The sequence below is a fragment of the Cricetulus griseus genome, assembly GCF_003668045.3.
Source record: "Cricetulus griseus strain 17A/GY chromosome 1 unlocalized genomic scaffold, alternate assembly CriGri-PICRH-1.0 chr1_0, whole genome shotgun sequence".
Taxonomy (NCBI): Eukaryota; Metazoa; Chordata; class Mammalia; order Rodentia; family Cricetidae; genus Cricetulus; species Cricetulus griseus.
In genome coordinates, this window is record NW_023276806.1 from 231,496,290 (window position 1) to 231,519,985 (window position 23,696).

Below are 23,696 nucleotides of genomic sequence, written 5' to 3' on the forward strand. Positions count from 1 at the left end.
CTACACAGAGAAACCCTGTTTAGAAAAACAAAAGCAGAAGAAGAAGAAGAAGAAGAAGAAGAAGAAGAAGAAGAAGAAGAAGAAGAAGAAGACGGAGTTTCTGATAATAGTGAGGGCATTTCCTTTCAGGCCAAACAATTCCTCCCAGCACAGTCTGCACTAGAAGCAAAGGTGACTGAAGCTTGAGGAACTGGGATAGACAGGAAAGGGGTGGGGCATGCCCCTTCCCCTGCCGCCCCCCCCCCCAGATAAGGTTTCTCTATAAAGAATCCTGGCTGTCCTGGCACTCGCTCTTGTAGACCAGGCTGGCCTTGAACTCATAGAGATCCACCTGCTCCTGCCTCCCGAGTGCTGTGATTAAAGGTGTGCACCACCACGTCCCAGCGCTTGCTGCTTTTTTAAATTATTTAAAGTTTATTTTGTGTTGGAGTGCTTTCTTTGTCTGCCTGTGTGTCTGTCCACCACTTGCATGCCTGCTGCCTGCTGAAGGCCAGAAGGTTGTGAGCCACCATTTGGGATCTGGGAATTGCACCTGGGTCCTCCAGAAAAGCAGCCAGTGCTCTTAACCACTGAGCCATCTCTCCAGCCCCTTCCCTTCCCTCGATGTTTAAAGTTGCTTCTGGTTTTGCTTGTTTTTTAGACAGGCCAGGTGAGCCTTAAACTCCTGATGATCTGCTTGCTTTAGCCCTGCAAGTGCTGGGATTCCAAATTTGCCTTCACCTCTGTGGTGCTCCTGAAGCCTCCTCACCCTGCTCCCTCTATCATCATGGCTGGGGTGTATCCATGGAACCCAGACTAGTCTTGAACAGGAATCCTCCTGCCTCCACTTTCCCAGTGCTAGGACAGGCAGGTGCCACACCCAGCTCTGATTCATCAGATGGAGTCAATGGAAAGTTTGTGACACTCAGGATACTGAACCAAACAAATTCAGTGACAGCAGTGAGAAAACAATCCTCTGAAATGACAGTGGCAGAGCTTCCCCACTCACCTGGTCCCCCCTCCATCAGCACCCTTCTCACTGACTGCATCAGACAGTTTGGGGGTGTGCAGAGGCGGGAACTGTCCTCGTTAGGTGTTGCTATGACAAAACACCCCAACCAAAAGCAAGGTGGGAGGGAAGGGTTTATTTGGCTTCCATTTTCACATTGTAGTCATTGAAGGAACTCCAACAGGGCAGGAGCTGGTGCAGAGGCCGTGGAGGAATCTGCTAACCTGCTTGTTCCTCATGGCTTGCACAGCCTGCTTTCTTTCTTTTTTTTTTTTTTTTTTTTTTTTTTTTTTTTGGTTTTTCAAGACAGGGTTTCTCTGTGGCTTTGGAGGCTGTCCTGGAACTAGCTCTTGTAGACCAGGCTGGTCTTGAACTCACAGAGATCCACCTGCCTCTGCCTCCCGAGTGCTGGGATTAAAGGCGTGTGCCACCACCGCCTGGCACTCAGCCTGCTTTCTTATGGAACTCAGGACCACCAGCCCAGGGGTGGCACCATCCACAGTAGGCTGGGCCCTCCCATACTAATCACTAGTGAATAAAATGAATTGGGGAGGCAGAGTGGAGGAGAGGATGGGACAGGAAGACTGCAGTCAGATGTAAATAAATTAGGGGCTGGAGAGATGGCTCAGTGGTTAAGGACATAGACTGCTCTTCCAGAGGACCCAGGTTCAATTCCCAGCACCCGGACGGCAGCTAACAGCTGTCTGTGACTCCAGTTCCAGGGGATCTAACACAAACATATACAGGTCAATCAACAATGCACTTAAAATAAACTAACTAATAAAGTTTGTCCAACAGGAGGCAGAGGCAGGTGGATCTCTGTGACTTCAAGACCAGCCTGGTCTACAAGAGCTAGTTCCAGGACAGTCTCCAAAGCCACAGAGAAACCCTGTCTGGAAAACAAACAAAAAACCAAAAAAGTTTGTCCAACTTTTAAAAAAATGATATTTATAATAAAAAGATAAATGAAACAGAAAAAAACAAAGGAAATGACTGGATCCCATGGAGGTGCCCTCTCAAGTGAGGTTCCCTCCTTTCAGATGACTCTAGCCTGTGCCAGGCTGACACAAGAGCAGCAGCACAGCAGGGCTAATAAAGCAACAGGTGACAGCCCAGCACACTGTGCACGCTGTCACAGCCCTCCATGTTGAGGTCCTTCTGATTCAGAGGCTCCATATTGTCAGGTGACACCCCCCCCCCATGTATGGTCACTGGAATACTTGAAATGCAGGTGACAAAAACTGCAGATGTGGCCTAGGAAGATGACTCAGCAGGAATAGTGTGTGCATGCAAGCCTGACTCCCTGAGTTCAATACCCAGAGCCCACCGTGGGAGAAGAAAACTGACTCCTGGGTTATCCTCTGACCTGTACACACAGGTACCCAAATTCTCTCTCTCTCTCTCTCTCTCTCTCTCTCTCTCTCATACACACACACACACACACACACACACACACACACACACACATACAATTTTAAAAGATCACGAGTGCGATTTCTATTCCAGTGTCCTTTTTTTTGGAGGGGGGGTGGATTTTGAGACAGGGTTTCTCTGTGGCTTAGGAGGCTGTCCTGGAACTCACTTTGTAAACCAGGCTGGCCTCAAACTCACAGAGTTCTGCCCACCTCTGCCTCCTGAGTGCTGGGATTAAAGGTGTGAGCCACCACAGCCCGGCCTATTTCAGTATCCTTTCAAAAACAATTGTGGGGTGGAGAGATGGCTCAGTGGTTAAGAAAACCAGCTGCTCTTCCAAAGGACCTGGGTTCAATCCCAGCACCCACATGGCAGCTCACAACTGTAACTCCAAGATCTGACACTCTCACAACTCACACAGACATACACGCAGGCAATGCACATAAGTTAAACAATGAATAAATAATTAAAAGAATAAAAAAAACTGTAAGGAAAGTATCAGCCCAACAGGTCCATTGCTGACCCCTGTATGCCCACCACCCCCCTAAAGGCTCCCCCGTGCTGAGGGCTGGCCCTGCTTTTACCACTGAGCTGCACCTTCAGCCCTTAACACCCCCACTTTTGAAGAATCTGGAGGAGAGGCAGTGAGGGGCCCAGGCTGGGATATGAGCGAACTCATCTCAGAAAACGAATAACCCAACAACAAAAACAGGAACCTGGGCTTGAGATGTCTGTTGGTAGAAGTTGTTTAGCATCTGCAAGCTCTGGGCTCGATTCCCAGAACAGAATAGCTCAGGGGTAGAACTGTCCTCAAATCCCCAGCACCACACACAAAGCCAAAAAAGAAAGGAAAAGAAACAAACACCAACCAAATAAAAAGTTATAAGGTAGGTATGGCATAGCAATCCATGTCTATAATTCAGCACGTAGGAGGCTGAGGCTGTGTAAATCTCCTCAAATTCAAGCCCAGACCGGACTACATATTAAGTTCCAAATGCCAGGAGGTGGTTGGTGCACGCCTTTAATGCCAGCACTCAGGAGGCAGAGGTGGGCAGATCTCTGTGAGTTCGATGCCAGCCTGGTCTAGCCTCCAAAGCCACAGAGAAACCCTGTCTCAAAACCCCTCCCTCCCCAAAAAAAAGAAAGAAAAGAAAAACTTTCTATCATCTCAATAGGGTAGTGAGACCTGACTAACTCAGCCTCCATTCAAAACATCAGAAGTAGAAGCTAAGAGTCAGAGAGACGCTTCAGCAGGTTAATGTGCTGGCTTCACACCGGCAGAGTTAAGCTCCTTGCCCAGGACGGACCTAGAGCAGGAAGAGAGAACCTGCTTCCACAGAGGACCTCGTGCATGTGTGCCTTGACAAGTTCATGCCCCTCACAGTGGTCCTCTGACCCGAGTGTGTGTGTGTGTGTGTGTGTGTGTGTGTGTGTGTGAGAGAGAGAGAGAGAGAGAGAGAGAGAGAGAGAGAGAGAATGCCCTCACAGGGATCCTCTGATCCCTGTGTGTGTGTGTGTGTGTGTGTGTGTGTGTGTGTGTATGTGAATGCCACTCATTGTGGTCCTCTGACCCGAGGTGTGTATGTGTGTGAATGCCCCTCACAGTGGTCCTCTGACCCGTGTGTGTGTGTGTGTGTGTGTGTGTGTGTGTGTGTGTGAATGCCCCTCACAGTGGTCCTCTGACCCGAGTGTGTGTGTGTGTGTGGTGTGTGTGTGTGTGTGTGTGTGTGTGTGAATGCCCCTCACAGTGGTCCTCTGACCCGTGTGTGTGTGTGTGGTGTGTGTGTGAATGCCCCTCACAGTGGTCCTCTGACCCGTGTGTGTGTGTGTGTGTGTGTGTGTGTGTGTGTGTGTGTGAGAGAGAGAGAGAGAGAGAGAGAGAGAGAGAGAGAATGCCCTCACAGGGATCCTCTGATCCCTGTGTGTGTGTGTGTGTGTGTGTGTGTGTGTGTGTGTATGTGAATGCCACTCATTGTGGTCCTCTGACCCGAGGTGTGTATGTGTGTGAATGCCCCTCACAGTGGTCCTCTGACCTGTGTGTGTGTGTGTGTGTGTGTGTGTGTGTGTGTGTGGTGAATGCCCCTCACAGTGGTCCTCTGACCCGAGTGTGTGTGTGTGTGTGTGTGTTGTGTGTGTGTGTGCCCCTCACAGTGGTCCTCTGACCCGTGTGTGTGTGTGTGTGTGTGTGAATGCCCCTCACAGTGGTCCTCTGACCGTGTGTGTGTGTGTGTGTGTGTGTGTGTGTGTGTGAATGCCCCTCACAGTGGTCCTCTGACCCGTGTGTGTGTGTGTGTGTGTGTGTGTGTGTGTGTGTGTGTGAATGCCCCTCACAGTGGTCCTCTGACCCGTGTGTGTGTGTGTGTGTGTGTGCGCGTGTGTGTGTCTGTGTGTGTGTGTGTGTGAATGCCCCTCACAGTGGTCCTCTGACCCGTGTGTGTGTGTGTGCGCATGCGTGCGTGTGTGTGTGTGTGTGTGTGTGTGTGTGTGTGTGTGTGTGTGTGAATGCCCCTCACAGTGATCCTCTGACCGGTACATAAATGCAGAAAAAATCATTAAGTGAAAGATGAGAACCAGGGCTTCTTGTCTGTCTGTCCTCAACCTGCTGTGTCCATTCTTACTTTTTAAAGCACACCATCCTCGACCTTTCACTATTTTATGTCACCTCCCTCTTTTGCTATGGAATTGTGTGAACTAAATGACCTCCACATGGCCTCTTCTCAAGTCTTACATGGCCTGCATCCTCAGCAGCCCAGGTCACTGACTTCTCCCCCGGATACCCAGCCCCCCAGCCTCAAACACCAGGGCTTTTTTGGACAACTCTTCCCCCACCTCCACAAGAATTTATCCCAGGACTGGTGCACTGAGCTATGCCTTAGTCCCAGCTGACTCGTTTCAAGGACACACAAATGGATCACAATGAGATGTCCCCTCTGCCTCCACTCTTCTGTGAGAGGACAGCAGAAGCAGCAGCCCCTCTGACACCAAAACACGGCAGGCACACAGGCATGGCAAGTTATTTTCAGTTTATTTTCAAATAACCAGTAAAAGTTGACCTGAGTCCAGTGTAAATATGTAAAAAATAAAGTGAACAAGGATGGCAGTGTAAATTCACCTCCACATTTACCCGCTGGAAAAACCAGCTCAACGGTTCAACAACAAAACTGCAGACACAAAAGTATAAACACCGGGAGAAGCAGTCAGAGCCTCAACCTTTCATAGAACAAACTTTAGCCTACAGAAGGCATCAACCTCAGGGTACCTCATAGTGTGGCCAAGGGCAGAGTCCAGGACAAAAGGACCCTAAAAATCTACTGATGTTTCTTAACATATTTTTCTATTTTGTATTTCAAGAAAAAGTCCCTCTACATAGCCCTGGCTGTCTTGGAATTCACTATATAGACCAGGCTGGCCTCGAACCCAAAGAGAATGAGGTGTTAGCCCTGATGGCAACAATAACAAAGACAGATACTTTGGCTTTCTCTTATTGCAAGCCATAATCAGATAAACAAGTTATGAAGTTATGAAGACAATTTCCAACTTTGTAGTCCGGCAAAACACATCATACAGTGTGGCAGTGTTTCAGAGCCTAACTTACAGGAAATATAAAGAACACGAGTTATTCCATAAAGTAAATAAAAGGTTCCCCTAAGGCTAGGACTTAAGGGCAGCATGACCTCAGGGGTGAAGGGCTAACTAACCCTGACGGCAACCAGTGCAAAGGCAGTCCTCAAGTGCCACCAGTCTGTGTCCGAGGGGACACCGGGAGAGCAAGCAGGGCCTCTCGCTCTAATCCACCTCCTCGATGGTGGGCCCCGACCCGGAGCCTCCCTTGGGCGCCTGGGCCCCGAAGCCGCCCGCCCCGGGAGCACCCGCACCCTGGTAGAGCCCGCTGACGATGGGGCCGCACACCCTCTCCAGCTCCTGCCGCTTGTGCACGAACTCCTCCTTGTCGGCCAGCGTGTTGGCGTCCAGCCAGGAGATGACCTCCTGACACCCGTCCAGCACCTTCTTCCTGTCGGCCTCGCTGATCTTGCCCTTGAGGCCCTCGTCCTCCACGGCGCTCTTCATGTTGAAGGCGTAGGACTCGAGCGCGTTCTTGGCCGCCACCCTCTCGCGCTGCACCTCGTCCTCGGCCTTGTACCTCTCGGCCTCCTGCACCATGCGCTCGATCTCCTCCTTGCTCAGCCGGCCCTTGTCGTTGGTGATGGTGATCTTGTTGGCCTTGCCGGTGCTCTTGTCGGTGGCCGTGACGTTCAGGATGCCGTTGGCATCGATGTCGAAGGTCACCTCGATCTGGGGCACGCCCCTGGGCGCCGGCGGGATGCCGCTGAGCTCGAAGCGGCCCAGCAGGTTGTTGTCGCGCGTCATGGCCCGCTCGCCCTCGTACACCTGGATCAGCACGCCGGGCTGGTTGTCCGAGTAGGTGGTGAAGGTCTGCGTCTGCTTGGTGGGGATGGTGGAGTTGCGCTTGATGAGCGCCGTCATCACGCCGCCCGCCGTCTCCAGACCCAGCGACAGCGGCGCCACGTCCAGCAGCAGCAGGTCCTGCACGTTCTCAGACTTGTCCCCCATCAGGATGGCCGCCTGCACCGCCGCCCCGTAGGCCACCGCCTCGTCCGGGTTGATGCTCTTGTTGAGGTCGCGCCCGTTGAAGAAGTCCTGCAGCAGCTTCTGCACCTTGGGGATGCGCGTGGAGCCGCCCACCAGCACCAGGTCGTGGATCTGCGCCTTGTCCAGCTTGGCGTCGCGCAGCGCCTTCTCCACGGGCTCCAGCGTGCCGCGGAACAGGTCCGAGCACAGCTCCTCGAACCGCGCCCGCGTGATGGACGTGTAGAAGTCGATGCCCTCGAACAGGGAGTCGATCTCCAGGCTGGCCTGGGTGCTGGACGACAGGGTCCTCTTGGCGCGCTCGCAGGCCGTGCGCAGCCGCCGCACCGCGCGCTTGTTCTGGCTGATGTCCTTCTTGTGCTTCCTCTTGAACTCCTCCACGAAGTGGCTCACCAGCCGGTTGTCGAAGTCCTCGCCGCCCAGGTGGGTGTCCCCCGCCGTGGCCTTCACCTCGAAGATGCCGTCGTCGATCGTCAGGATGGACACGTCGAACGTGCCGCCCCCCAGGTCGAAGATGAGCACGTTGCGCTCGCCCTTGCCCGAGCGGTCCAGCCCGTAGGCGATGGCGGCCGCCGTGGGCTCGTTGATGATCCGCAGCACGTTCAGACCCGCGATCACGCCCGCGTCCTTGGTGGCCTGCCGCTGCGAGTCGTTGAAGTAGGCGGGCACCGTGATCACCGCGTTGGTCACCGGGTGGCCCAGGTACGCCTCGGCGACCTCCTTCATCTTCGTCAGCACCATGGACGAGATCTCCTCGGGGTAGAAGGCCCGCGTCTCGCCCTTGTAGCTCACCTGCACCTTGGGCTTGTCGCCGTCGTTCACCACCTGGAAGGGCCAGTGCTTCATGTCCGCCTGCACCACCGCGTCGCCGAACTTGCGGCCGATCAGCCGCTTCGCGTCGAACACGGTGTTCTGCGGGTTCAGCGCCACCTGGTTCTTGGCGGCGTCTCCGATCAGCCGCTCGGTGTCGGTGAAGGCCACGTAGCTGGGGGTCGTGCGGTTGCCCTGGTCGTTGGCGATGATCTCCACCTTGCCGTGCTGGAACACGCCCACGCACGAGTAGGTGGTGCCCAGGTCGATGCCGATCGCCGTGCTCTTGGCCATGGCGCCGCCGCTGCTCGCTCTCCGCCGCCGGGGTTCGGCGCTCGGCTCCTGCAAGGCTGCGCTCCGCCGCGGGGAAGCTCTGGGGAAGGCGGCTGCTCCCGGCTGAGGGTCAGGAACGCGCGGCTCGGCTGCTCTCGCTGCTCGTCGCTGTCGGCTCGGGCTCCGGGGGGAGCGAGAGATCCCTGTGGGAAGCTCAGGGTGCGTCTGGTGTCCTGCGCGCCGCCCTGCGCCTTTATGGGGCGCCCTCGGGCCCCGCCCGCTCGCCCCTGGGCCAATCCGCGAGCCGGAGGCGGCGGCGGGGACCGGAATCTTCCAGCAGTTTCGCGTCTGGTGGAGCTTCCCCGCCTCCTTTGAGTAATCGGTGCGGAGGGGGCCGCCCCTGTCCAGAACTCTCCAGACACTTCTGGGGTTCGCTGGAGACGCCGGATTCCTGGGGGATAGGGGGAGAGGCCGGACGTGATGTTGTCACTGTTGCCATGGTGACTCATTACAGCCGCCTGGGTGGAATTGACTGGAAAGGTCACCTTTGGCTCTGTTTTGTGGACATTTGGTTGTGATCTGGGGTTGTGGCCAGTTGGCTGAGATCTGGGGTTGTGGCCAGTTGGCTGAGATCTGGGGTTGTGGACAGTTCGTTGTGAGCAGACTGGCACCGTTCTGATTTTGGGGGTCGCTCTGTGGGCTGTAATTTCCCCTCCTCTGCTTGGGTGACCCAGGGAGAGACCTAGGGGCGTGTCTGGTGACGTCGTCCCCTCCAGTCGCGTTACAATGGCCGTGCTGACTCTGACCTCATGGACCAATTTAGGAATCAGAGGCTCTGTCCCAGAACAGGCTCAAAGTTGCCGGGAGGGTCGGGGTGGGGGGTGGGGGGACCCCGGCTGCTCAGTTTGGATGTTTCTGGAGCTCCCCACTCGTAGGGGCTCATCGACCTCAAGTTTTCCAAACTGGATCGAAGGCGAAGAGAGTCCAGGTGAGCCGAGAAGGCTCTGGTAGGAATAGGACAAAATGAAGGTTGTGCGTCCCCGTTGACCCTTGTTTGAAGCAGGGCCAAGACATTTCTTAGGTTTGAGGAGTTTACAGACTAGGTCTGTTGGAACCCGCCGTCCTCGCCTCAGTGTTGAGTGCTGGGATTACTAGGGTGGCCCTCCCCACACAGACCCTAGTCTGGGGGTGTGGTTTGGCAACCAGGAAAAGAGTGTCTCTTGAGGGACAGGGCCAGCTGGAATCAGCCTGGGCTCAGAATCGGGAGGACACCGCTTAAGACGGGTTTGAATGTGATACTGGCACCAAAAGACAGGAGGTATAATCAAGAGAAGGATAGAAACTGGGTGTCGAGGTGCCTGCCTGCGACCCCAGCATTGAAGACGTTGAGACGGAATGGCTACGGGGATGGGTAGTTGTTTTTGTTGTTGTTGTTGTTTTTGTTTTTTCGAGACAGGGTTTCTCTGTATTTCTTTGGAGGCTGTCCTGGAACTCGCTCTGTAGACTGGCTTCGAACTCACAGAGATCCTCCTGCCTCTGCCTCCTGAGTGCTGGGATTAAAGACGTGTGCCACCAACGCCGGCGGGGGTGGGATTTTTGTTTTAAAAATATATAGAAAATCTTCCTGTTGTGCCCTGTTTCTCAGAAAGATTGAGGCCACGTGGTGGCCCAAGCCTCTAACTTCAACATTTAGGAATGGAGGCAGGGACATTGCCTGAGCTAAGTAGTGAGACCACTGTTGGGACAGAGGTCATAACTGACCTCTTCAGAGTCAGCTAAATTACTCCACATAGGTTGCTCAGGAAGGCACTTCTGAATGGAGACCCAGTGCCTGTCTTTTTTAAGAAACGGTTTGTCGGTGTGTTTGTGTGTGTTATGTGTGAGAAAACAGGAAGCATTCTTTTTTCTTTTCTTTTCTTTTCTTTTTTCTTTTTTCTTTTTTCTTTCTTTCTTTTTTTTCTTTTTTTTTTTTTTTTGAGACAGGGTTTCTCTGTATTGCTTTGGAGCCTGTCCTGGCACTCGCTCTGGAGACTAGGCTGGCCTCAAACTGACAGAGATCGCCTGTCTCTGCTTCCACAGTGCTGGGATTAAAGGTGTTCGCCAACAACACCCGACAGGAAGCATTCTTAACTGTCCTATATTTGGCCCCTAATATTTCTTTTAAGTAGTTTCAGAACAAAATCTTAGGGCACAGGTAGACAGGCACAGTAAAACATACCACTGTCATAGGAACGCTAGCATTGACTTAGGCCCGGGAGGAATGGAGAGCATAGATCCACCTTCCTTCCACCCTCGGAGTGGCTTCGAGCACTGGTGTCTATCATCACCGTGAAAGCCAGGCCTGGCATGTATGTGAACCTGTGCTAACAGCAACATTATTTGTAATATTGAAGTGGAAACAAACCCGTACCCGTGGGAGACGATTGTGTGAGGGAAGGTTGGAAGACACATAAAATGTACATTGTTCAGTCTCAGAAGGGCCCAGATATGCAAGCTGGTGGATGAGGGTTAAGGACATTATGCTGAGTGAGATGAGGCCATAAACGGACAAACGCTGTGCAATTCTAATAGTAGAGGGTAAGAGGAGACATAGCAATGGTTAGTGTAATCCCCACTCTTTGGGGGCCAAGGAGAGGGGCTGCAGGCAACCACCCAGCATAGAAAACACAAGGAGGCCCATTTTGAAAAGAATTCCTGTTATAATGAGTATTTCAAAATGAATGTAGGCAAAGGTTCATTATTGACTTAAAGACTTTAATCAAGCCCATTGGGGCAAGGTTCAGACTAAACGGAGCCAGTTTGCCAGTGGGAAGTGGCCCGAGTATGCTGCCTCCTGCATTGTGTTGACGTCTGATCAGCCTGTCCTGCTGAATGACATCTGGTAGACATGAAACACTGCAGAAGCCATTGGTGATCCTGAAACACACAAATGGGAGCCTTGGGGGCTGCCCCAGAGTCTTAGGATCTGTGCTCTGAGACAAAAGTACAGTGAAAATATAAGCACCCTGGGGTGTAGCTCAGCCATATACCCCTTGCTTAGAATCTGTAAGGTCAGCCAGGCGGTGGTGGCGCATGCCTTTAATCCCAGCACTCGGGAGGCAGAGGCAGGTGGATCTTTGTGAGTTCAAGACCAGCCTGGTCTACAAGAGCTAGTTCCAGGACAGCCTCCAAAGCCACAGAGAAACCCTATCTTGAAAAACCAAAAAAAAAAAAAAAAAAAAAAAAATCCACAAGGCCCTGGTGCCTTAGAATCCCCAATCCTTTGCACCCCTAGTATGCTAAGAGACAAAACAGAGAACCAATCCCAAATATAATTTCAAAGAATAAAGACAGTGAAAGCTAAGAAGAGTAGGCATTTTGACAATGTTTATTTAATGTGTTTCAGAGTGGCAAACTCAAATGTATAAACTGTTAGCACCAGACACCTTTAAAGTTGAGACCGAGCACCTTTCTCTATTGGTTTCCTATTTATTTTCATTTTTTCCCCAAGACAGGGTCTCTCTGTGTAGCCCTGGTGGTCCTGGAACTCCCTCAGTAGACCAGGCTGGCCTTGAAGTCACAGAGATCTGCCTGCCTCTGTTTCCTGAGTGCTGGGATTAAAGGCATGTGCCACCAAGGCCCGGCACCATTTCCTATTTCTTATGAGAGGGGAAAACACAGAATTGTAGGATGTCTGAGACAGCCCAGATAACAGATGTAAAGAAAACCAGCCTGCTGTAGTGGCTCATGCCTGTAACCCAAGCATTTGGAAAGCTGAGGGAGGAGAACAGCTGCCATGAGCTAGCCTGGGATACATGGTGAGTTCCAGGCCAACCTGGGCTACAGAGTCAGACACTGCCTTACAAGAATTAAATAGCAACCCAAAACAACCTACTGAGAGGCTAGGAAGATGGCTCAGTGGATAAAGTGTTTGGCGTGTAACCATGAGACCTAAGTTTGATCCCCAGGACCCACAGGACAGAATAGCAAAGCTAGCACAATGGTGTGCACCTGTGATCACAGCACAAGGGAGATGGTTCACAGGGCTTGCCTGATAGCCAGCACAACCAGGGAGAGAGCTGCTGTTTCAACAAGGTGCCTAGCAGATGAATGACAACCAGGGTTGACACCTTAAATCCACATGTTCACGCATACCCCACAACAAACACAAATCAACATTTACAAGCTCTCTGTGTAAGACTTCTTTCTGTGAAAAAGCCTGAGGTGTGTTTATCTTCATGTTTGTGGTTTTAAGACTGATTGATGGAGCTGGAGAGCTGGTTCAGCAGCTAAGAGCACTTAATGCTTTTTTTACTTATTATCTATATAGTGATACAGTTTTTTTTTTTAAAAAAACTTATTGTGTATACAATGTTGTATACAATGCATGTATCCCTGGCCTGCAGGGATACATGCAGGCCAGAAGAGGGCACCAGATCTCATTACAGATGGTTGTGAGCCACCATGTGGTTGCTGGGAATTGAACTCAGGACCTCTGGAAGAGCAGTCAGTGCTTTTAACCTCTGAACCACCTCTCAGGCCCAGTTCTTACTGCTCTTGCTGAAGACCCCAGGTTCAATATCCAGCACCCACATGGTGGTTTAAAACTATCTGTAACTCCAGTCTCAGGGAATCTGATGTCTTCTCCTGACCTCAGGGACATACATACACTAAGACAAAATTTTCCTTTACAAAATAAAAATGATTCTTAAATTTTATGTGCATTGGTGTTTTGCCTGCATGCAGGTCTGTGTAAGTGTGTTGGCTCCTCTGGAGTTAGACAGTTGAGTTATCTGTGGTTGCTGGGAACTGAACCTGGGTCCTTCTAAAGAGCAGCCAGTGCTCTTAACTGCCAAGCCATCTCTCCAGCCCCACGAAATAATATTTAAAAATTAAAAAAAAAACTGACCAAGGGCTACGGAGGGCTCAGCCATTAAGAACACGCCTGTCCTATTAGAAGACCTGAATCCAGTGCCCAGCACCCTCTGACTCCAAGGGCATCCCATACTTCTGACCTCCACAGGTACCTGCAAGCAAGCTCATATGCCCACACAGACATGCACACATTTAAAAACAGACATGCACATGCCCACACAGATGACATGCACACATTTAAAAATAATAAATCTTGAAAGACTTACTAACTTACCAACAAAATTTTATTTAAAAATAAATCAATTCCCCAAAGTGTGATTATAAAGTCTCATTTCTCCACAGGACCCGGAAAACCATGGCTGCTAATAAAGGAATGGCCATAGGCATCGACCTAGGCACCACCTACTCGTGCGTGGGCGTGTTCCAGCACGGCAAGGTGGAGATCATCGCCAACGACCAGGGCAACCGCACGACCCCCAGCTACGTGGCCTTCACCGACACCGAGCGGCTGATCGGAGACGCCGCCAAGAACCAGGTGGCCATGAACCCCCAGAACACTGTTTTTGATGCCAAACGTCTAATTGGCAGGAAGTTTAATGATCCTGTTGTACAGTCGGACATGAAGCTTTGGCCATTTCAAGTGATCAACGAAGCGGGCAAGCCCAAGGTGCTGGTGTCCTACAAAGGAGAGAAGAAAGCCTTCTACCCCGAGGAGATCTCGTCCATGGTGCTGACGAAGATGAAGGAGACTGCAGAGGCTTTTCTGGGTCACAATGTCACCAACGCGGTGATCACGGTGCCCGCCTATTTCAATGACTCGCAGCGCCAGGCCACCAAGGACGCGGGTGTCATCGCCGGACTCAACGTGCTCAGAATTATCAACGAGCCCACGGCGGCCGCCATCGCCTACGGGTTGGATAAAGGAAGTCATGGGGAGAGGCACGTGCTCATCTTCGACCTGGGGGGCGGCACGTTCGACGTGTCCATCCTGACGATCGACGACGGCATCTTCGAGGTGAAGGCCACGGCGGGGGACACCCACCTGGGCGGCGAGGACTTCGACAACCGGCTGGTGAGCCACTTCGTGGAGGAGTTCAAGAGGAAGCACAAGAAGGACATCAGCCAGAACAAGCGCGCGGTGCGGCGGCTGCGCACGGCCTGCGAGCGCGCCAAGAGGACCCTGTCGTCCAGCACCCAGGCCAACCTGGAGATCGACTCCCTGTTCGAGGGCATCGACTTCTACACGTCCATCACGCGGGCGCGGTTCGAGGAGCTGTGTGCAGACCTATTCAGAGGCACCCTGGAGCCCGTGGAGAAGTCCCTTCGGGACGCCAAGATGGACAAGGCTAAAATCCATGACATTGTCCTGGTGGGCGGCTCCACGCGCATCCCCAAGGTGCAGAAGCTGCTGCAGGACTACTTTAACGGACGGGACCTCAACAAGAGCATCAACCCGGACGAGGCGGTGGCCTACGGGGCGGCGGTGCAGGCGGCTATTTTAATGGGTGACAAGTCTGAAAAGGTACAAGATTTGCTTTTGTTGGACGTGGCTCCCCTGTCTCTAGGACTGGAGACGGCGGGCGGCGTGATGACTGTTCTCATCAAGCGCAACTCCACCATTCCCACCAAGCAGACGCAGATCTTCACCACCTACTCGGACAACCAGCCCGGCGTGCTGATCCAGGTGTACGAGGGCGAGCGGGCCATGACGCGCGACAACAACCTGCTGGGCCGCTTTGACCTGACTGGAATACCGCCTGCACCTAGGGGCGTGCCCCAGATCGAGGTGACCTTCGACATCGATGCCAATGGAATTCTCAATGTCACAGCCATGGACAAGAGCACCGGCAAGGCCAACAAGATCACCATCACCAACGACAAGGGCCGGCTGAGCAAGGAGGAGATCGAGCGCATGGTGCAGGAGGCCGAGAAGTACAAAGCCGAGGACGAGGGCCAGAGGGAGAAAATCGCGGCCAAAAATGCCTTAGAGTCCTACGCGTTTAACATGAAGAGCGCCGTGAGTGACGAGGGTCTGAAGGACAAGATCAGCGAGTCCGACAAAAAGAAGATACTGGACAAGTGTAACGAGGTCCTTTCCTGGCTGGAGGCCAACCAACTGGCTGAGAAAGACGAGTTCGACCATAAGAGAAAAGAGTTGGAGAACATGTGTAACCCGGTCATCACCAAACTCTACCAGGGAGGGTGCACAGGGCCCACCTGCGCACCGGGGTACACGCCCAGCAGGGCTGCCACAGGCCCCACCATCGAGGAAGTAGATTAGCATTTTCTGGACCTACAGGGTGCTAGGGTGCTTCTAGGTGAATTTTATTCATCTTCAAACATCGCTATGACTCTTGAGCTGACTGGACACGAGCCTAAGTCACCATCCTTTGGGATTCTGATGGAGAAGTCTCCATTCTACCTTTTCATGCCCCCACCCTCGCGCTATGATCCTGAAATGGACCTTTAGGAAACAAGGCCCCTCTGAACCATTTGAAGAATTTGGATGTCTGCTATTTATTAGCCACGCCCCACCCTCTCCTCCTCCTGTGTGGATGGTTGTTTGTCTCTCAGTAAATTTTTTCCCAAAGGAAACACTTCTGGTATCTATTTACTGAGTCATGGCCCTACAGCGTATGTCTAGATTCGTCAACACTATGTAGGCCAACTTGGCCTTTTACTTGGAGCAATTCTCCTGTCTCTGCCACCCGAGTTCTGAGATTACAGGCATGCTCCACCATGCCCAGCTTTTTTTGTTTTTTGTTGTTCGTTGGAGGCAGGGTTTCTTGTAGCCCAGGTTTGCTTCAGATACTCAGCATCCAACAGTGACCTGCTCGTATCTCAGCCAGCTTGTTCCCTGATATCTTTAAACTGTCGATGTTCCCCAAAATGTAAGAAAGGGGATCTCACATAGGACATGAATTTTGTTTAGGAGTTTGTTGTGAATGATTAACCTGCTAAGGGCAAAGGACTTGGGCTTTAAGTTCAGCCTTTCCAACAAAACTATTTTGCCTTTTTTGTTTTTGTTTGGAGACTGGGTCTTATGTAGTCTAGGTGTGCTTTGAACTGTTCATGCTGCATTATGACTGGAATTACAGAACATTACACCTGCCAAGAAAAAAAAATCCCTAATTTTCTGGCACCCTGGGCCCATATAAATCAGTTGGTGACTGTGGTTACTTCTAATAAATGTGGTTACTTCTTCTAATCAATGTGGTTACTGCTTCTAATCAATGATAAGCTGACTTAGGTTCAAATTCAGATTCTGTAGAACTTGGTAACAAGTCTGGCTTGATATCCCGATGGATCCAGATCTGAGCAAAGTGATCAGTGCTGGGGACGCAAAGTGGGAAGGATCTTTGCAGACAGGTCTGTCAGCTGCAGGGTCTATGACAAAGCCTATCTCAGAAAAACAAGATAGGGCTGGAGAGATGGCTTAGTGATTAAGAACATACATTGCCGGGCATTGGTGGCGCACGCCTTTCGCACGCCTTTAATCCCAGCACTTGGGAGGCAGAGGCAGAGGCAGGGGGATCTCTGAGTTCGAGGCCTGGTCTACAAGAGCTAGTTCCAGGACAGCCTCCAAAACAATACAGAGAAAGCCTGTCTGAAAACAAAACAAGAGAAACAAACAACAAAAAAAGAATTTGGGGGCTGGAGAGATGGCTCAGAGGTTAAGAGCACTGACTGCTCTTCCAGAGGTCCTGAGTTCAATTCCCAGCAACCACATGGTGGCTCACAACCATCTATAATGAGATCTGGTGCCCTCTGCAGGCCTGCAGGCATACATGCAGGCACAACATTGTATACACAATAAATAAAATCTTAAAATATAAAAAAAAAAGGGGGAGGCAGGGAGGAAGGGGACCTGGGATTGGGATTGACTTGTTAAATAATTTTCTTTCTAATAAAAAAAATCTGAAAAAAGAACATGCATTGCTCTTCCAGAGGACCAGGGTTTGATTCCCAGCACCTGTATGGTGGTTAAAACCTGCCTACAACTGCAGAATATCCAAGGTTCTCTTCTGGTCTCTGGGAGCACTGCACAAATGGCAAGCACACATACATGCAACAAAACACCCTTACAATAAAAAAATTTAAACAAGGTGGAAGTGACTGAAGGAAACCCAGTGTCCATCTCCAGCCTGCACACTCCAGCTCCCCTGCCCCCCTCCCAACAAACAGAGGAGACCCTGGCAGCAAGCATGCTTCAACTCCCACCCCCATACACATACAGGAAACCCTGGCTACCCTCTATTTTGGCATCCTGGCGCACTGTAGAGAATTCTACCCTGTAATCAGCAGGCGAGATGCTCAGAATTTTTGTACCTACAGCCAGCCTCAAGACAAGACAACACAAAACATTATCAAAATAGCAAGTATTTCCCTCTGTATTAGACATGATTCCCACACAAGTGCCCTCCCCTGACACAACCATTTAATTAAATAGCAACTTCCCATTTAATTACCACTAAAAACAACAAAGCTGTTCCTTCCCCTGGCAGCTCCATCCATTCTCTGAGAACTTGCCTGATGAGGCCTCCCCCCCCCATGTATTACACATGACAGCAGTTTCTCCTCCCTACACCCCCCCCAACCAAGTACTCCTCTTCTGTCGTCTCCCTTTTGGAAAGGACAGGTCTTCCATGATGTCAACCAAACATGACATATCAAGCTGCAATAAGACCAGGCACCACCCCCTCGTATTAAGGCTGGAAAAGGTCACCCAGAAGGTGTAAAATGGTCCCCAAAGCAGGCAAAAGAGTCAGAGACAGCTCCTGTTCCCTCTGTTCCGAGTCCCATAAGAGGACCAAGCTATACAACCATAACATGTGCAGAAGGCCTAGGTCAATCCCATGCAGGCTCCTTGGTTGTGAGCTCAGTGTGTGTGTGAGCCTCTGTGAGCCCAGGTTAGTTGGTTCTGTGGGTTTTCTTGTGGTGCCCTTGTTCCCTCTGTCTTAAGAACCTTCCTCCCACCCGAGCTAACATGGGGTTAGCTCGTTAAACAACTATAATAAAGCCTCGTGCAGTTTGCATAAAAAAACAAAACAAAACAAAAAAAGATACTTCCTCCCATCTTCTGAAGGATTCCCAGAGCTCTGCCTAATGTGTGGCTGTGGGTCTCGGCATCTGTTTCCTGCTGAGGCTTTTGTGGTGTGTTTTATTAAATTCTCCATTTTCATCAGTCAGCTCTTCTGAACTCCTTCACAACCAGAATGTTTTCAAGCCTGTTAATGCTGTTCCCAGAACACCCAAAGCAGTATTTGGAGGTGAGCTATTAGAAAATATTTCAGGGCTGGAGAGGTGGCTCAGCAATTAAGAGCATGTGTTGCTCTTCCAGAGGACCCAGATTCTAGTCCCCCAGCACCCACAAGGTGGCTCACAACAGAGCGCCACTCCCACTCCCAGGGATCTGAAGCCCACCTCTTACCATCGCTCACATAGTGTACAGGTGACATGCAGGCAAATATGCCCATACACATAAAAGTTAAAAGAAATGACAGGTGTAATGATGGGGGCGGTCCTTCTGTGAATATGTTTGTCTTATTGGTTGATAAATAAAGCACTGTTGGCCAATAGGGAATCAAAATAGGCAGGACTAGAAGAGAAGGAGGATTCTGGGAAATATAGGAAAGAGGGGAGTCACCATGCGATCCCAGGAATAGAGGATGCTTAAGGTCGACCTCCTCAGTAAGCCCCTATAACTATATAGATTAGTAGTTATGGTTGAAAATAAAGACTGAGCTAGCAACTAAGAAATCCTAGTCATTGGCCAGCAGCATTGTAAGTAAAAAAGTTAAAAAAGAAAATGCGATTTCTACCTGTGAGCTACAGTCTGTTTGGTTCTTTACAAACAAGGCCTGTGTAAAAGGCAAAACATATGGACACTAGAGCTGGGGTTCTTGTTCTTGGTGGTGTGCTTTTAGTGTGTTAGCCTGGGTTCCAGCCCCAGACAACCCGGTTCTCCAAATCCCACATAAGACACACCGAGGGAAACTAGCTTACTGGGAACTTTTGATAAGAATCAGGATTTGGGCCGGGCGTTGATGGTGCACGCCTTTACTACCAGCACTCGGGAGGCAGAGGCAGGTGGATCTCTGTGAGTTCGAGACTAGCCTGGTCTACAGAGCGAGTGCCAGGAGAGGCTCCAAAGCTACACAGAGAGACCCTGTGTCAAAAGAGAGAAGGAGAGAGAGGGAGGGAGGAAGGGAGGGAGGGAGGGAGGGAAAGGTTCACAGGATTTGTGGGCTGGAGAGATGTCTCAGAGGTTAAGAGCACTGGTTCAAGTCCCACAACCAGAGGGTGGCTCACACCATTTATAATGAGATCTGGCGCCCTCTTCTGGTTTGCAGGCAGAACACTAAATATACATAATAATCTTAAAAAAAATAAAAAGGTCTGTGTTCAGGCTCCCCTTATATGCCCCCGACACCGCACACGACATAGCCAGTGTGTGTTGATGTCTGTCTTACTCCCCTTGACACAGGGCTTGCTATGGCAGCTCCAGCAGGCGTGTAAACCGGAATCCTCCTGCCTCAGCTCTCTCCAGGATTCCAGGAGGGCACCAACCCTGCCCAGCACTTAGCACCATTTTAAAGAATATGCAAATCATAGCTCGCTCGAGCTTCGGGACGACCCTCAACAGGAGAGCGGGCACGAGCAGATCGCGCCATGCAGGGAAGGCGCTGCGCAGAAACCTTCAGGAGACGGAGCGGCGAGCCGCCTGCACCGCGCAGCTGCCACGGCCCACGCATGCGCAGGGGGGGGCGGCGGCCCGGGAGGAAGTGGGAGGCAGGAAGTCCCGCCCCTCTCGCGGTTTGGCGGTCCTCTCTGCTCTTCCCTCCTCCGCGCCCCTGGAGCCCGGGCTCAGCCGCGCGCTCTCCCGGCCGGGCGGCTCCCCGCGGCTCCCCGCTGCGCCTGCGTGATCCTGTCGCGCCCCACGCGCGGGCTCGCGCTCGGGCTCCCGCCCGGCCTCTGTCCCGCAGCCCCCGGCCCGTCCCGCCGCGGCCCAGGCCGCCGCGCGTGGCGCCAGCACCATGGTGGGTACCGTGACGTCAAAAGCGGGCGCCGGCGCCGCGGGCCGTTCGAACCGGGCCGGCCGCTCGCTCTGGCTGCACTTAGCAACCTCCTTCCCGCACCGCCCCGCACTGCTAGGACAAGTGGTTTTCTGGGCAGAGCTCCCAGCAGAGCCAGGAGAGAGCCGCGGAGCGCGGCGCTGGCCCTGCACCTCCCCCGGGCAGCGGGAGCGGGACGGTTGAGGGCGCGGCTGGGATGCGCTCTGCGTTTCCCCGGGGAGAATGTGCAGATTCCCTGCGGGAGGCGGACGGGACGCAGAGTATCTGTGGAGAGATTGTTGTTGGTCGTGCGCTTTCGAGACCTAGAATCAGTCGGTGGGGCCACAAAGATCCTGGGCACGGGGTTCCTCCTCCCTGCTCTTCTCATGAGATGCTTTCCCCCTCCTTTTTCCAATAGCTCTTCTACTCCTTTTTCAAATCCCTTGTGGGCAAGGATGTGGTCGTGGAACTCAAGAATGACCTGAGGTAGGTACCGCTAGCAGCCAGGTTGAGGAAGGCGAGGGGGGAGGTTGGGTGCCCGGGGTCCTGAACCAGCTCTTCCCTCCCAAAGTTATTTGAGAGAGCAGGTGGGCCAAACACAGAAGAAAAATAGCTTGTGCCTTAGGGGTAAAGATTGGTTTTAAGATTGCTGGGCATAGTGGCCTACTCCTTTAACCCCAGCACTCGGGAGGCTGAGGCACTCTGATCTCTGTGAGCATTAAGAGCAGCCTGATCTACAGAGTGAGTTCCTGGACAGCCAGAGAAACCCTGTCTTGGGAAAAGAAAAAAGAAAAGAATTTGTTACACAAGTAACTAAAATTTCCAGGTGGACTCGACTGTGCTCTTTAAAATATGCTAAATAAATAATAAAATGCTAATAAATATGATTATTGTACTCTTGGAAAAAAATATACCAAGATGTTTGTATCTTTGTCTCTAAAAAACATGTGCCAGGCAGTGTTGATTCGGGCCTTTAATCCCAGCACTCTGGAGGCAGAGACAGGCAGATCTCTGATTTTGAGGCCAGCCTGGCCTACAGAGGTTCAGAGAAACCCTGTCTCGAAATACCAAAAACAAACTAACAAATAAATGATTCAGGTAGCATTAATCCCTCAAAATGTAAGAGGTTAATTAAAATTCAAAAGATCGTACTTCCATAATAAAACCCGTTGACAAAGGAGTGAGTATTGGTAGGGGAAGCAGATATAGAGTGTATGATATAATGCCCATTTAGTTAGAGGAAATGCAAACAGAAGACCAACTCGGCCCCTTCTTGCTGTGTCTGCATCCTTTGCCTCCCTGTCTGTCTGAGTCTTAGCTGTTTAAGACTTGGATTAAACGCTGTGTCACTGCAGAGGTGTTTCTGGCCATCTTAGTCACATCAGTCCATCTGTTAGAGTCTACTTCCTAGTGGACACTCTTGGAAGATTAGTTTCTCTCATGTGGTGCTGGAGACGAACCCAGTGCTCAGCAAGCACTCTGCCAACAGAACTTCAACACATGCTGTAGTCTCTCGTCTTTTCTTAGGACAGGGTCTCTCTGTGTAATAGTCCTGATTGTCCTGTTTGTAGACCATGCTGGCCTCAAACTCAGAGATCCACCTGCCTCTGCCTCCCGAGTGCTGGGATTAAAGGCATGTGCGCTACCAACACCCAGCAGGTTTAAGATTGTTAAAAAGTAGATAAGTATAAAATAAGGTGTTTAGAAATAGGTAGGGCTGGAGAGATAGCACAGTGGTTATAAAAGCTTGCTGGTGTTCCAGAGAACTAGAGTTCAGTTCCCAGCTACTCCATTATGTAGTTCACCTGTTGCTTGGGCCGCCTAACTGTAATTTTAACTTCCGGGGATCTGATGCCCTCTTCTGGCCTCAATAGGTGCCTACATGCACACAAGTCACAAATAATAAAATCAATATTAAAAACACGCCTTTAATTCCAGCATTTGGGAGGCAGAGGCAGGTGAATCTCTGTGAGTTTGTGGCCAGCCTGGTCTACACAGGTAGTTTTAGGACAGCCAGAGCTACACAAAGAAATCCTGTCTTGGAAAAATAAACATAAAAAAGTTGACTATAAACGATGGCTCCTGTCTGTAGTTACATAACCTCAGAAGTGGGGGCAGGAGGATTGCCACAAGTTTGAGATCAGCCTGGGTCACAGCGTGAGAACCTGTCTTAACAAGGAAACATAAATATTAAGCAGAATACAGGCCTGTTGTGCAACTGTTGAGTAGCAGCTATTGATGTGTTGGTGTGAGGAGAGAGACTTGGTTCTGAAATGATCATTCTGAGAGGCTTTTCCCGTTCCTCTCAGAATCGCAATGCTATCTGTTGGCTCTCCTTTCTCTGGCTTTCAGGCCTTGACTTGTCCCCTACATTCTTGTTCTATTTTTGATGTTCCCTCCGTGCTGATTTCAGGGTGTATTAACTCTGTTCTTCCCTCTGCCCTTGACAGCATCTGTGGAACCCTCCACTCTGTGGACCAGGTGAGACAGTAACGGTTCAGTCTGTTGTGGGGAAGGAAGTGGGAGAGGGGGGTGGAGTGTCTGGAGTTAATGGCGCTGCTCCTCTCTCTCAGTACCTCAATATCAAACTCACCGACATCAGCGTCACGGACCCTGAGAAGTACCCTCACATGGTGAGTTGGGGCTGGCCAGAAAGAGAAACGCTTTAAAGCCCCTGGGTGGCTGGAGGATTCTTAACGGAGGAGCTTTCACTCTTATCTGCTTCCAGTTGTCAGTCAAGAACTGCTTCATCAGGGGCTCGGTGGTCCGGTACGTGCAGCTGCCGGCAGACGAGGTGGACACGCAGCTGCTGCAGGATGCAGCCAGGAAGGAAGCCCTTCAGCAGAAACAGTGATGCCCTCTCCCCCTCCTCCCGTTCCGTTCCCATTGGTGACCCCTAACGTGATGTCCAGCTGAGGACAAGGACACCCCCGGCAAGTGCTTCAGGTGTTTTCGTTTTGTTAATGTATTTTTTTTTCTTTTTAATTGAATGGATGAAAGGGATAATAGACGGAACAACTGTCCTCTGTTGAGAAGGGAGGAAGCTGGGACCTGTGAAACGTTCCTGGTCTCTGCTCTTCTCGCCCTTCCCTGGAGATGGTGAGAGCTTCCTAGACCTATCCAGGGCAACATGTGATAATTTGGGGGAAATGAAAAGAATCTGTCCCGCATCGGGAATAAACTTTATGATGCAAACTGAGTTCTGGTTTTGTTTGGGCAGGGAGGTGGGAAAGGTGTTTGATCTACACTCCCAGACTCTGCGTTCCTCCCCGTCGTCATCTCCCGCCAGGAATCCAACCCATTTGCCAGCAGTGTGCACTTCTGCCTTAAAGCTTGCGATTCCTTGGCCAGTATGACACAGATCGGGTAAAAGGCGCCAGACGCCAGCTGTGACTTGAGTTGGTCCCAGGGACCACTTGATGGAAACAACTGTTTTTCCACATGCGCTCAAGTGCACACAGAAAAAATGTAATAAAAACAGCGGTGGCCGCCCAACCGTTTGCTTCACGCAGCAACTGCAGTGCCTCTGCCTTTCTCTGTGGTGCTGGGGTGACATCCCGGGTCTCCCGCGGACTGCCGGAAATAAGTACCAGCCTGTGAGCCCGCTGCGCGCGCTGCACCAAGCTTCCGCCCCAGACCCTGCAGGAGGCGGTGCCTGGGACCAGCCTGACCCGAGGACCCCGGCTGGGGTGGCC

The 23,696-nt window shown here is 51.5% G+C and overlaps 3 protein-coding genes across 3 annotated transcripts; 2 read left to right on the forward strand and 1 right to left on the reverse strand.

Moving 5' to 3' along the window:
• Positions 1 to 5,965: 5,965 nt before the first annotated feature.
• Hspa1a (heat shock protein family A (Hsp70) member 1A) lies at positions 5,966 to 8,468 on the reverse strand. The gene has a single exon (XM_027388815.2). It carries the CDS (start codon positions 8,111 to 8,113, stop codon positions 6,188 to 6,190), a length of 1,926 nt encoding a protein of 641 aa, XP_027244616.1. The 5' UTR covers positions 8,114 to 8,468; the 3' UTR covers positions 5,966 to 6,187.
• A 4,827-nt stretch (positions 8,469 to 13,295) lies between these two features.
• On the forward strand, positions 13,296 to 16,151 carry LOC100760804 (heat shock 70 kDa protein 1-like). Its single transcript, XM_027388812.2, has one exon. The coding sequence runs from the start codon at positions 13,302 to 13,304 to the stop codon at positions 15,225 to 15,227; it is 1,926 nt and encodes a 641-aa protein (XP_027244613.1). The 5' UTR covers positions 13,296 to 13,301; the 3' UTR covers positions 15,228 to 16,151.
• A 3,674-nt stretch (positions 16,152 to 19,825) lies between these two features.
• Lsm2 (LSM2 homolog, U6 small nuclear RNA and mRNA degradation associated) lies at positions 19,826 to 23,200 on the forward strand. Its single transcript, XM_027388840.2, has 5 exons — positions 19,826 to 19,986; positions 20,420 to 20,487; positions 22,452 to 22,482; positions 22,575 to 22,634; positions 22,730 to 23,200. Exons 1-5 carry the CDS (start codon positions 19,984 to 19,986, stop codon positions 22,853 to 22,855), a joined length of 288 nt encoding a protein of 95 aa, XP_027244641.1. The 5' UTR covers positions 19,826 to 19,983; the 3' UTR covers positions 22,856 to 23,200.
• The last annotated feature ends 496 nt before the right edge of the window (positions 23,201 to 23,696 follow it).